This window comes from Macaca mulatta, chromosome 3 (genome assembly GCF_049350105.2).
Source record: "Macaca mulatta isolate MMU2019108-1 chromosome 3, T2T-MMU8v2.0, whole genome shotgun sequence".
NCBI lineage: Eukaryota > Metazoa > Chordata > Mammalia > Primates > Cercopithecidae > Macaca > Macaca mulatta.
The window spans coordinates 93,319,811-93,333,151 of NC_133408.1; the positions used below are offsets into that span (position 1 = coordinate 93,319,811).

At 36.6% G+C, this 13,341-nt stretch overlaps 1 protein-coding gene across 1 annotated transcript in view; it reads left to right on the top strand.

Moving 5' to 3' along the window:
* The window catches only part of DPY19L1 (dpy-19 like C-mannosyltransferase 1), a 108,819-nt gene that overhangs the window by 39,139 nt on the left and 56,339 nt on the right, over window positions 1-13,341 (top strand). The window contains exon 7 of the mRNA XM_028845871.2: window positions 7,828-7,885. Coding sequence (XP_028701704.2) covers window positions 7,828-7,885 — 58 coding nt within the window. The remainder of the gene's footprint in view (window positions 1-7,827; window positions 7,886-13,341) is intronic.

The window sequence follows — 13,341 nt, forward strand, 5'->3', positions numbered from 1 at the left end:
CCTGAGAAATTTTTTTAAGCTGCTTTTTTTCTAGATATGTTCCAGAAGCCCTGAGGGCCTGGAAGATTAGTCTGTATGTCAAAGCCCTTTTTAATTTTGCTTGATGTCCCCCTTTACATCTGAAGTGAGCAGTCATCATTAACACAGTTAATCTTCCTACCGTCTCTTCCCATGATCCAACCAACTTACCTATGAAGTGCTTAGTATTCTTAAGCTCTGTAGCAGAATGGAAGAGCGTTTTGTATTAATTTTCCACTCTTCCACTGCCCTCCACCTGTTTTAAGGAAAAGTTGAATTTCTTAAATTTCATGCTAGTTTTGCTTCCATTGTTTTGCATATTTTCTTATTCTTTATTTTCAACAAATCAAGCATTTACTGCTTATACAGGCTGGATTTTTGGCTAAAAACGCATCTTAAATAGACTGTGAATTCTACCATCTCAAACTTTTCCAGCTACAAATTTTTTTTTTTTTTTTTGAAACAGAGTCTCACTCTGTTTCCCAGGCTGGAGTGCCGTGGCATGATCTCAGCTCACTGCAAGCTCTGCCTCCCGGGTTCACGCCATTCTCCTGCCTCAGCCTCCTGAGTAGCTAGGACTACAGGTGCCTGCCACCACGCCCGGCCATTTTTTTTTTCTTGTATTTTTAGTAGAGATGGGGTTTCACTGTGTTAGCTGGAATGATCTCAATCTCCTGACCTTATGATCCACCCGCCTTGGCCTCCCAAAGTGCTGGGATTATAGGCGTGAGCTACCGTGCCTGGCCTTTTTTTTTTTTTTTTTGAATGTACTATTAACTTGGCCTGCTAACGTATCTTTAATCAAACCCATTTGGTCTAACAGTTGTGTATGAATATTTAAAAGATAAGTACTTTTATTTAGTATGCATAAATTGATGAAGGTTATTGGTTGGCAATATTGGCATCTTTTCTCCAAACCCTTCCCCTTTTTATGTGTTCACTGTCTCAGCAAATGACTCTTCTGTCTATTCTAATGCCCAGTCTGACCTCTCGGAGATAGCCATGACTTTCCTCTTTCCTCTGTAATCCAAGGAGTCACAAAATCCTATTATTATTGTCCTGCTTCAGAATATCTCTGGCATTCTTCCACTTCTCTGCCAGCCCATCACCCTGGGATGACTCTGCATCAGCTCATGGGGCTCTGCTCCCCACTGGTCTTGCTCCCATGCTGCTCTGCACACTCTTGTCAGTGTGGTCTTATCATTTGAGGAACTCTGATGAGGATAGCGCAGCTGGAGAACAGAGTGTGAGCAGGAGGAAGAATAGTGAAAGGAGTTGAGGTGTATGAAGGGGCCAGATCCTGCGAGGCATTTTTTACATGTTTTGGTGTTTGAGTTTGACCTTGTGGGTAGTGGGATGCCATTGAAGGGCTGTGTGGATGGAGTGGGATTGGGTCTATTCATTGTTAAAGACAACACACTCTGCAGCGTAGAGGGAGCAGGCTTTGGGTGGGGGGTGTCGGAGGCTGTAGCAGCCCAGGGGAAGAGGATGGGAGCCTGGGCTGGTATGGCGGTGGTGGGGTGGAGGGAAATGGACAGACTCTGGGATACTAGGAGGCAGAATTGTAGGGGAGGCTCCAGGGGAAGCATTTGTTCAGAGGAGAGTGATATTTCCGGGCAAGAGAAGGAGGAAGCCTCTGGGAAGAGGCTGTGGGTGTCAGATAGGTAGTTGTTCACCATGGAATGAAGGGCCTGGAGCACACAGTGGAGAGGTCTGCATAGGTGTTGAGGAGGTGTGGTGGTTGGGTCAGAGCAGAGGCTCACCTGAACACATGGCCCTGCCTGGTATTGGGGCCAGTACCGAGAGCAACAATGACATGAGGTGTGGTGTGTTTGGCTCCAAGCTTTCAGAAAAGGAATGCCAGCAGTCTTTTGATTGAATAGTTCTGTTTTCAGATACCCTTTCACTGTCTTTCATGGACAAGGCTTGGAACTAGGCACCATGGGTGAATTGAGTTCACAATCTGATAAATAAGTAACTTCTGTTAGAACTGGCAGATAGAGAGTTAAAGACATTAATGACTTGCTTGAAACAGACTGGAAAGGACCAAGCTGAGAACTTTTCTCATCCTTCCTGAGTCTTATCCTCATTCCTCATCTTTCTTTCCTTTTTCTTTCCTTAGTAACCAGTGAATCCCCTCTCCCCCTGCCACCGTGAGTATAGGGGAAGGTTCTCAGCTCTGAACCAGGCCTGCTTGGCATTTCTTCATTGAGCTAGGAAGGTGCCCAAAGCCTTCAATCTCCAACTTAAGATTGGAAATTATCTTAATTTGGTTATTTCCAAATTTTTCTCCATTTTCTCTTTCTTAAGCATTTATACAACAATAAGAAAGCTTACTCGTAAGAGTTATTTAATATAGTTTTGAATTAACTCTGATTGCTTTTTTCTCTTCAAAAGTTGAACTTTGGATGGTTCATCATTTTTGTAAATAGAGATAAAAATCTCAATGATTAATAAAACCTATCAAAACTTAATAATTGATTTAAATCTATACAACTGTGGTAGGTAGGAAAGAAGAAAATTATAAAATTCTTAAATTTTAGAACTGGAAAGTATTTTTAGGTCGTTTTTAGCTTTTTTTTTATTATCCCCTCATTTTATATCTAAGAAAAATCAAGGTTTAGGTGAATGAGATGTATAAGTAAATGTGGTAAATGTTTAGCAAGCTTAGAATGTTTTAAAATTTGCACAATAGGAGCTTTCATATTTTCTGACAGTAATATTGCAGAAGAAACTTTTTTTTTTTTAATCACTAGGGAATGCTAAAATATCAACTGATCAACTATAGTGGGAAAAAAAAAATTTAATTTTAGGTATTCTGATTGCTGCGTCTTTTCTGTTTAGCAAAATAAAAAGACTTACATAGTAGCCTCTATGGATTGGGGTAAGAGGGTGGACATGGAGAACACTATTTTAGATTTGTTTCAAGTCACATCGTTTCACAGTGATTCTAACTCAGAACATCCTTGGAGATAAACACATTTTATTCTCCTCTTCTAGCTTTGCAGTTCCCCAAAGTGTACTAGAAAAAATATGCCTCTTTTGTTAGTTAAGCAAAGCTGAGCCCATATTCATGGAAGATATTGGACCATAACCTGTATTTTAGTAATTTGGTGAAAAAGGAATGTTGTCACAGTGGCTCTGCCCTCAGGAAATTGTCCAACCTCAGAGCCTCCCAGGTTGTACGGCAACTGAGTGAGGGTATGCGACTTCTTAGGCAAACCTCATCCTGAGATTTCGTCGGGGAATTGGATTTGTGAGTCTTTTGTTCTTTCTCTACCTTTATTCTGCCATTTAGAAAATTAAAGTATTAAATTTCCATTTTGATTCCTCGTTGTTCCAGGAAATTTTTAAAAGGAAATTTTATATTAAATTCCCCAAGTGTCATTTTTAAAAAAACTTATCTTTCTTGTGTTTTAGGTTGTTTTAGATTTTAATCAGAGAATGAGGTACCTTTGCAACTAGATGTTCCAGTGACGTAGACAATGATGTGTAATCTCTGTATAGTCACAACACTGAGCTTGTTGATTGTCTCCTTCAAATCCCTAGTATGTTTCGTTTAGCTTACTTGACCTGTCAGATTATGAAAGAATTAAAATTTTCCACTGTGATCAGATTTTGTCATGTTCTCTTTGTATTTCTAGAAGTTTTAACTTTTGGTATTTAACTCTTACATTGGTTGTCCAAAAAAATGTTTATTATTTTTTGAGACAGTTTCACTCTGTCATCCAGGCTGGAGTGCCGTGGAGCAATCTCAGCTTATTGTAGCCTCCACCTTCCCGGTTCAAACGATTCTTGACTGTTAGCCTCGTGAGTAGCTGGGACTACAGTTGTGTGCCACCACACAGCTAATGTTTTTTGTTTGTTTGTGTGTTTGTTTGTTTGTATTTTCGTAGAGACAGTGTTTCATCATGTTGGGCAGGCTGGTCTGGAACTCCTGGCCTCAAGTGATCCACCCACTTTGGCCTCCCAAAGTGCTGAGATTATAGGCATGAGCCACCGTGCCTGGCCCCTAACATTTTTATTTAAAGGAATGCAATTTGAATTGAGTAAATGGAAAGAGATATACTGTTTAACTGAATGGCTGTCATATAAATGACCGTCCTTCCCAACCCAAATTATATATAAATTTAATGTCATTCTGATCAGAAGCCTGATATTTTTTTTCTTGGGTAGGGGAGCAGGGTTGGGAGACTGGTTCAGACGTTATATGTAAGAGTAAGTTGGTAAGATTTACCTAAAAAATCTTAAAAGAGTAGTTGGGGGTGGGGAGCTTTTTAAAATCATGCGTTAAAATTACCATAATGCTACAGTAATAAAAATAGTGTGATACAAAAAAATACAGAATTAAGTCAGTTGAATGAAACAGAAGAGAGTCTAGCATTGTAAGAAATTAATATAAGATAAAGGCTGAATTTCATTCACTGATAAAAGGGATGTTTACTTGATAAATGATTTTAATATAATTGGCTATTTCAAAGAGAACAAAATTAGGGTGAAAGAGCTAAGTGGAAAATGCAATTAATAATATTAGAAGAAATTTTAGGAGACTATAGTTTTGAGGTGTGGAAGACCTTCAGAGACAAGACAGGAAGTGCAGAAGAAATAAAGGAAAATATCAACATACTTAAATACGTAAAAGTTTAAAAATTCTTTCTGACAGCATACACCACAAATGTATCAGAATACTTTGTCACACATGTGTGTTAACTTAAAATAATCAAAAATATCAGAATCTAAAGAGCATTAATTCAAGCACAAAGTGTGAGGGTGGACCACTCAGGAACACCAACTCCAAAGGAATGAAGTCAGCCTTTGGAAGCAGGGAAGTTTAGGTTTCATTTATATAGGCAGAGACAGAAATTTTTAGCAGGAATACAACATTGTTCATACAGGTGGCACATAGTCACAGCAGTTTGGTGGGTTATAGGTGGTATTTCTTTTGGGGAAGGGTACATTTAACTTTTTTTTTTTTTCTTTTTACAGAAAGTATAATAATGATGGATTTTCTATAGTCTGATCTAAGCAAAGTAAAGCAACACAGAGAAAGTTAATCTATAACAGGTTGTTAACTACGAAGGCAGGCTCACACCTGTAGTCTCAGCTACTCTGGAGGCTGAGGCAGGAGGATTGCTGAATCCCATGAGTTTGAGGCTGCAGTGAGCCATGATTGTGCCACTCTACCCTAGCTTGGGTGACAGAGGGAGACCTGGTCTCTGGAAAAAAAAAAAAGTAGGAAGTTTTGGTGCCTGGCATTGTTTAATTCTCTAGTCATTGTATTGAACAAGAAAAATGAGAAAGCAAGTTAATCTATAATCTACGAACGGAAGTTGTAACCATGTGTGACTCAGATCACAGTCACATCTCCCTCAAGGCTTAAAGTGGTTGTTTTTTTGGACAGCTTTTAAATGTTATTTTCACATTTGACAGTCAAAGGTTTGATAACCTTAATTTTTAAGTAGGGAAATAGACAGTCTAATAGAAAAATAGTCAAGAATGTAAATAAGCAGTTCACGGAAGAGAAAATGCATGTTGCGAAACAAAATACTAAAATGATGATCCATACAAGTAAGCAGTGCGAAAAGGGTTTTCACCTATCTAAGGACAAAATTTGAAAAGCACATGAGGTGCTCCACGAGGGGTGGAGAAACGACCTCCTGCATCCTCTGTGACGAGGGTGCGGACTGCTGCAGTGCTTCCGGGCACAGCTCACATCCTTTGACTCACATGTCTCACAGTTAAGTCCCTCCTGCCGAAACAAACGCGCCAGTATTTACATGTACGAGGAAGTTTAACCGTTTTTTATTATAGCAAGAAATTGAAAAATGTTTCTATGTCCAGTAATATGGAATGAGCTAAATAAATATATTTGTATTATACAGTATTTGCCATCTATAAAAATAATCCCTCTAAGGTTATTACATATATTGGTTAGGAATAATCTTTATGCTAGAATAATTAGAAAAGGAACAAATTTCAGATATTAATATGATCACATAGAAAATATATGTTTGTGTGGTTAGAGAGAGATTTGGAAGAATAGACATGTACTAAAATGTTCTTAGGTGAATAGGATTGGGAGAGGGCAGCAAGAGAAAAATCACGTTTTTCCCTATACACTTCTATAGTTTTTGTCTTGTTAGAGTAAGTTCAAAACATTAAAATGTATTTATTTGTTTTTTAAACGCTTAACTCTGTCTTAACCTTTCTAATGTCTAATCACTTGTGATGAAGCCTGGGCCTAGCCTGTGTTCTTCTCTTTTGAAGAAGATGTGGTGCACCTTTCAGGAGAGAACCCTGGCCTCTACTTCCTGGCCTGTACTGCTTTCTAAGCGCCTCTATCTGATGCTCTTATTTCAGTGATCCATCACTTCAGCCACTTTCTGGCCAATGTTCTCAGTTTCTTTGCTTCTTTATATTTCATTTGTACTTTCTAGGCTGATAATCGGTAGGCAAAAATCACACAGTCTTATGATTAGTGACCCTATAGATGTGTGTTCTGCAGCCTCAATTGTTCCCTTAAGATATCCCAGCAGCACTTGTTTTCCCCAGTTACCGCTCTCCTGAAATGTGAGTGGTGTTTCAGACATTTGTCTTTCCTCAGACCTTTAATGCTGCCGTTGTTTCTCTCTAGCAGCAAGTGGCTGTGTCTTCTGCTCTGTGGGGAACATGGAAACTCCACAAAGTACTTGCCACTAAATATGCAGTCTTCCTCCTCTTTTGCCAAGGCAAACAGGCCACCTGTGCTGGGTCCCAGCCCTACCTGTCTCCTTCTGGATACTCCCTACGTGGATTATCCCTGCTGGCCATTGCATCTCTTCCTCTTTTCCTCGTTCATACATCACAAGAGTAAATACAGGGCCTTTGATGCCTATACCATCTGGTTCTTTGTTTCCTCTCTGACCTCTCTGTGGTATACCTATACTTAAAGAAAAAGAAGGAAGAATATTTGGGTAGAATAATGAGAAAGCAGCATGAGCTAAAACGGGTAAGAAGACCTCAAGAGTAGAGATGCAGAACATGATGAAATAAACCTAAACCTTATGTCCCCTACCCAGACTTCGGGTACAGTAGGGAACATATTTCACTCTTCGCTGAGCAAATGAAGGTTAATTGTTAGAACTAGCAGATTATACTATTTTATTTTTTTACCTAGAGTTATAATCCTGATTGTCATACTTTATATTTGTGTTCTATTCCAGTTTTTGAAAACAAATGAAACATAAAACTTTATCTATAAACTGGTATTCTGTATTCTGCAGAAAAGTAGCTTGGGGATGGGATTTGGGAAATATGAAATTAAATCTTTAATGTGTGGAAGTGCCTTGTGAATTTCTAGGAGCAAGTAGGCAGTGTGGGGTTTTCCATTCTCATGACCATGGATCCCTTTCCTTGCACATCTTTCTCACCCTTTTTCCTAACGTATGTCATCTGTCCCAAGGAAAGCAGTTTGAGAAATGTTGAAGGACATAAATAAATATGAGGTACTAAAGAAAATAAACAGAAAAATCAGGTTGCATGATGTACAGTAGTATGACTAGTAAGAATTTTTTATTCCCTTTCAGTTTGCGTGCTTTTCTGAGTCTATATATTTTGAAGTTAGCAAATGATTTTTTAAAAATGAAAAAAATGTTATTTTGACTAATGAAATTTTGGAGGAAATAAACTATTTTGTAAATAAGCATAGGAGAGTTCTAGTATGACTAAAATCTTTTATAATACCAGAGGTTATGATCTTATGTGTTTTAAGGTTTTTCTTAGGATTGACCTGAATTTTTGTTATTTGAGTTATGTTTTCTTCTTTTCCAGTGGCAGCCGATTAGGAGGCCTGGTTACAGTGTTGTGCTTCTTTTTCAATCATGGAGAGGTAGGTAATCAAAAACCGTTCTCAGAATTACTCCTGGCAATGCAGTTTTCTTCTTTAAATTTAATCTATAATGGCATTCTTTAAATGTTTGATCTTATTATTTTGATTCAAAATTTAAACACTAGCATTCATTTAAGTTAACTTTTCATGACCATTATACTTCTTATGTGATATAAGGCTTAGTAATTTGATGAAATAGTGGGTCTGTATCAACTGTATCAATTCTTTTTTTTTTTTTTTTTTTTTTTTTTTGAGACAGAGTTTCTTTTTGTTGCCCAGTCGGGAGTGCAGTGGTAGATCATAGCTCACTGCAGCCTCAAACTCCTGGGGTCAGGTGATCCTCCTGCCTCAGAATCAGCTTCCAGAGTTGGTGGGACTACAGGAGCTCATCACCACACTCTTAAAATTTTTTTTAAAATTTTTTATAGAGATGCAATCTTTCTTTGTTGTCCAGGCTGGTTTCTAATTCCTGGCCTCAAGCAGTCCTCCTGCCTTGGTCTCCCAAAGTGTTGGGATTACAGGTGTAAGCCACCTCACCTACCCTCAAGTATCAATTGTTTGTATAATTTTAAAACTGTGAAAGCTAACATTTTAGTTATAATAGAAGTAGGCGGTAATCGATACCACTTTCTTTTGTAGGGATAACTTTTTGTTGCAGGAGCTACACAGTATATTCTTATTTTAATGTATTAACATTTGATACTCTTTTAAGTACTTTTTGCAAAATATTTGAGTGTTTAAGGGCTTTCTAAAGAGAACAGTATTGTAAAAAATATAGACTCTGGATCCAGGTTGCCTGGGTTCAAATCCTGACTGCTATTTAGTGGCTCTGTGACCTGAGCACGTCATTTAATCTCTCTTTGCCTTAGTTTCCTCTTTGTAAATGAGCATAATGATGTTACCCACCTCGTAGGATTATTGCAGAGACTAAGTAAATTCATATGTGTAAATACCTAGAACAATGTTTGGCACATGGTAGCTGCTATGTAATTGTTAGCTTGTATTATTACTGTTATTGACTAATTAGCTTAGTTTAAATTCTAATATAAATTCAGAGTGTCACGTTTCTAGATTAATCATAGTTGTAAATGAATTTCTAATACATCTCTCTGTAGATTTCTTTCATGATAAATTTTTATATGAGGGAGAAAAGAATAAAGGTCAGCTTGCTTTGTGTGAAGTGACTTTGTCCTTCCACGCATTTTGTACACTCAGTGCCTGCTGTATTTGAATATGCACATGTTTTAACATGTGCTATAAGAGTAATCATCTCCAAACATAATGCAGAGTCAATGCTGGACTTCTAGTCAGCGAGTTACTAATGGATACTTAGCTAATATGTTCTTAGTATTTAGAATCACAGAAATGTAAAGCTAGAGTATTTGACAACTGGTTGCAACATGACATCAGTTAATTGGTATAGTATGTGTTTAAAAAAAAAAAAAGTTTTGGCTTTTCCTGACTGTGGATCCTGCACATTGTGATACTGTGGGCCATGAAGCACTTTGAACCACAGATTCTGTGAGAATGACCTAAGAAATGGGGAAATAACCTTTTAATAATGGAAGAAAGAAGCATTGTGTGTTAACAATGAGGTGTCAGAGGAAAGAGGTTATTCAAAATTTTGGAACCTAGACCACCAGGAAGACCACTGTATGTAAAGCGCAAAGGTCTATCGTGCTACCCTCCGTGTATACCATGGTTTTTAATTCTTGGTCTTATGTTTTCTTATAATTTTGAATCTCATGTGGCTTGAATAACATTCCTTACAAAGTTTTCTTAAATTTTAACAATGGGATTCAGACTATTCAGTTGGCTTTTCAGGCTGATGAATTGTCTTTTTGATACTTTTCAGCTACTTGGTATAGCTGAAAAGCATGCTTAGACATCACTTTTTTTAGGAAAAGGTAAACTGAATATCATTAGAATTAGAATTTCAGTTTTACTGAAATAAGTAGATAATTTTACTTGCATGTAAAATTACTCGTGAAAATACAGGTAATGTCATTAAAATTGAGAACATAAACTGCAGTTTTGGGTAAAATATTGGTGAAAACTCAACATATTTTGGTTTTAGGTAATGAGATTTTCAGACCCTATTTTTTTCTGATTTTTAAGCATACACTTTTTCTATGGACAGAAATATTTATTCTGGTAGTACCTATTTATGTATTTAGTGAGCTTTTATAGAGCATTGCTCTCTGGAAATGCTAGTGGGTTACTAATTGGTACCTTACTTTCTTAGGAGAGTTACTTTGGTCACATGAGTGACTGGTTTATATTGCAAAGAATAGTTCTGAATTGTTACTTACATTTAAGTTCTATTTCCATTATTTAGTTTGCTCTGTACTAGATGCTAAGATAGCATAGGTATACTTTTTTAAAATTTTCTTTTTCCTCCTGTGGTTTTATAAGGGAAACATTTTGCCTGAACAAAGCAGTTATAAAATGTGTAGCATGAATAGCTTAATCAATTATTAAATAAATAATTAAAAACACATTTAAAACCTTCAAATCTGAAACTTGTAAAATGCAATAAAAGGTCTTATAGTAATGATCAGTAATGTTGAGGTTATACATTTTATATTAAAAACTATGCAGATATTTTCATTGATCAAGCTTCTTTAGTAAATTTCATTCTGTTGCAACTGAGAATTTTTGCAAAGATGAAAGCTAGCAATTTCGTTTTGCCTTTAGAATGTTTTCTTTTACAGTATGCACACAACATGTGTTGATGGTGCAAGGTTTTGGCCTGCTGATTGGAAAGCACATGAATGTTTATTAAGAAAAACCTGAATACAGTATTTTTCTCCAATTTTTTTATTGTTAGAAATTCTTTTTTTGTGAAATAGGATTGTTTAGCTTTTTCATAAGATTAAAAAAATTATTGTGAAGCATGATTGATGCTGTTTCATGTAAAACATGTTCACATATATAAAGATGTACACATATGAAGAGGAAATTCCTTACTTTGTATTTTTTAAAAATAAATACTTTTTTAAAAAGTAATTCAAAGTAAATGAAAGGATTGCCCCCAAAAGTACTTCAAAGTAGATGAACGGATTGCCTCCAAAAGTAATTGAAAGTGAATGAAAGGATTGCTTTGGGGTTCATCTCTAGTTAAACCATTTTTATGGCCTACAACATATTTCTGACCCATATTTCTTAAATATTTTTGCACTGAACTGAGACTAAACTATAAACATACATGTTCCTAATTACTCATTGACATAGTTATGCCATTTATATAAGATTTGGAAAAGAATTCTTAGAACACTTTGAAAACAATCTCATTAATCCTTATTCTTATATGGTAGATATATAGTAAGTATCCCAGTATCATAAAAATGGAAGCACTTAAACACTAAGTGATTGGCTCAAGGTTACCCAGCGGGGAGGTGATTTTATATATTTGTATTTTAAAAAATTATTTGTTTTAACTTACAAATAATTGTAGATATTAATGGGGTACAATGTGATGTTTTGATTTATGTATACATTGTAGAGAGAGTCAGTCAAGCAAGTTAACATATGTATTCCCTCACCAAGTTAGCATTTTTTGAGGTGAGGATGCTAAAAATCTCTTAGCAATTTCAAAATATGCAATACATTAACTGTAGTCACCAAGTGGAGCATTAAAACTTACTCCTCCTGCCCAACTGAAACTTCATATCCTTGGATCATATCCCCATTACCCCTCTCTCCCCTGAGCCTCTGGTAACTACTTTTCTGTTCTCTGTTTCTGTGAGAATGACTTTTAGATTCCACGTATAATTGATATCATACAGTATTTGACTTCCTGTGCTTGGTTTATTTCACTGAGCATAGTATCTTTCAGTTCCATTCATAGTGTCTCAAATGACATAACTTCCTTCTTTTTTAAGGTTCTGTCATATTCCATTGTGTATGTATAACACATTTTCCTGATTCATTAATCTCTTTATGGAAACTTAGGGTTGCTTGGCTATCGTGAATAATGCTGAAATGAACATGGGAGTGCAGATATCTCTGATGTACTGATTTCAGTTCCTTTGGATATGTACTCTGAAGTGGGATTGCCAATTCTATTTTTAGTGTTTTTGAGGAAACTTACATGGTTTTCTAAAATGACTGTATGAATTTACATTCCTACCAATAGTGTGCAAGAGTTCCCTTTTTTCCACATCCTCTCCAACACTTATCATTTGTCTTTTTTGATAATAGCCATTCTAACAGGTGTAGGTTGATATCTCATTTTGGTTTTAATTTGAATTTCCCTTATGATTTGAGAAGCTGAGCATTTTTTTCCTATATCTGCTGGCCATTTGTATCTTTCCTTTTGAGAAATGACTTCAGATTCTTTGCCCGTTTTAAAAATGGAGTTGTTTTCTTGCTGTTATTTGAGTACCTTATATATTTTGAATATTGGCCCCTTATCAGAGGCATCGTTTGCAGTTATTTTCTCCCAGTCCTCAGGTTGACTCTACACTCTGTTCATTATTTCCTTTGTTGTGCAGAAGCATTTTAGTTTGACGCAATCCTATGTGGCTATTTTTGCTTTCCTTGCCGGTGCTTTTGCAGTCTTATCCAAGAAATCATTGCCCAGATCAATATTGCGCATCTTTTTGCAGAGAGAGGATTACAAGTTTCCTGATTCCCCATTAATCTCTCCAAACACGAAACTCTTCAGTAGGGGAGTAGCATTTCAAAGAAGACATCACTATAATTTATCTTTTACAAATGAAAGGTGCAGAGACCTTTTCTTGCCAATTTGTGGACCTCTTACTTCGTTTTTCTTTCATTCTTTCTTCCCTTCTTTCCGGTGTTGGTAAGGTTTTGGCCTGCTGTACACCAGATACTTTTTGATACTTGAGATGTATAAGTAAAACAAAGACTCCTATCCTTGTGGATAATCATGTGAATGATGTGGGATAATCTTCTGCCTTAAAGCAGGAGAATAACTGGCTTTTTTGGGCAGTAGCAAGGAGGAGCAGAGAGTGATAGCAGATAAGGTCAGGCAGTTAATAATTGGAGGTAGGATAGAGTGAGAGCAGATTTCTGTAGGTCATTGTAGGGTCTATTTGGAGTGGATGGAATGCCTCTAGAGGATGATGACTAGTAGAATGACATGATTTAAATTATGTTTTACATGAATTTAGGAAACTGTGTAAGTACAAGATGTATAATTTTATGAAGGCTATTCACTGGTATGTCTATGGATTTATGAACTTATTATATTAAACTTACAGTAACTTCAGAAGTTCAATAAAAACAGAGTGTGTTAATCTTAGCAGCATATCTGCTGATGTAAATTTGAAAAGCAGTCTACAATAGAAAAGTGGCCTACAACATCTTTTATGACCTTGCCCCAGCTGGATTTCTGGTTTTGTCTCACATCACTCTTCAGGCTATTTTTGTTTGTTTTGCTCCAGCCCTATTGGCCCTTCTTTCTCCAGTTCCTGGAAAGGTCTATTCCT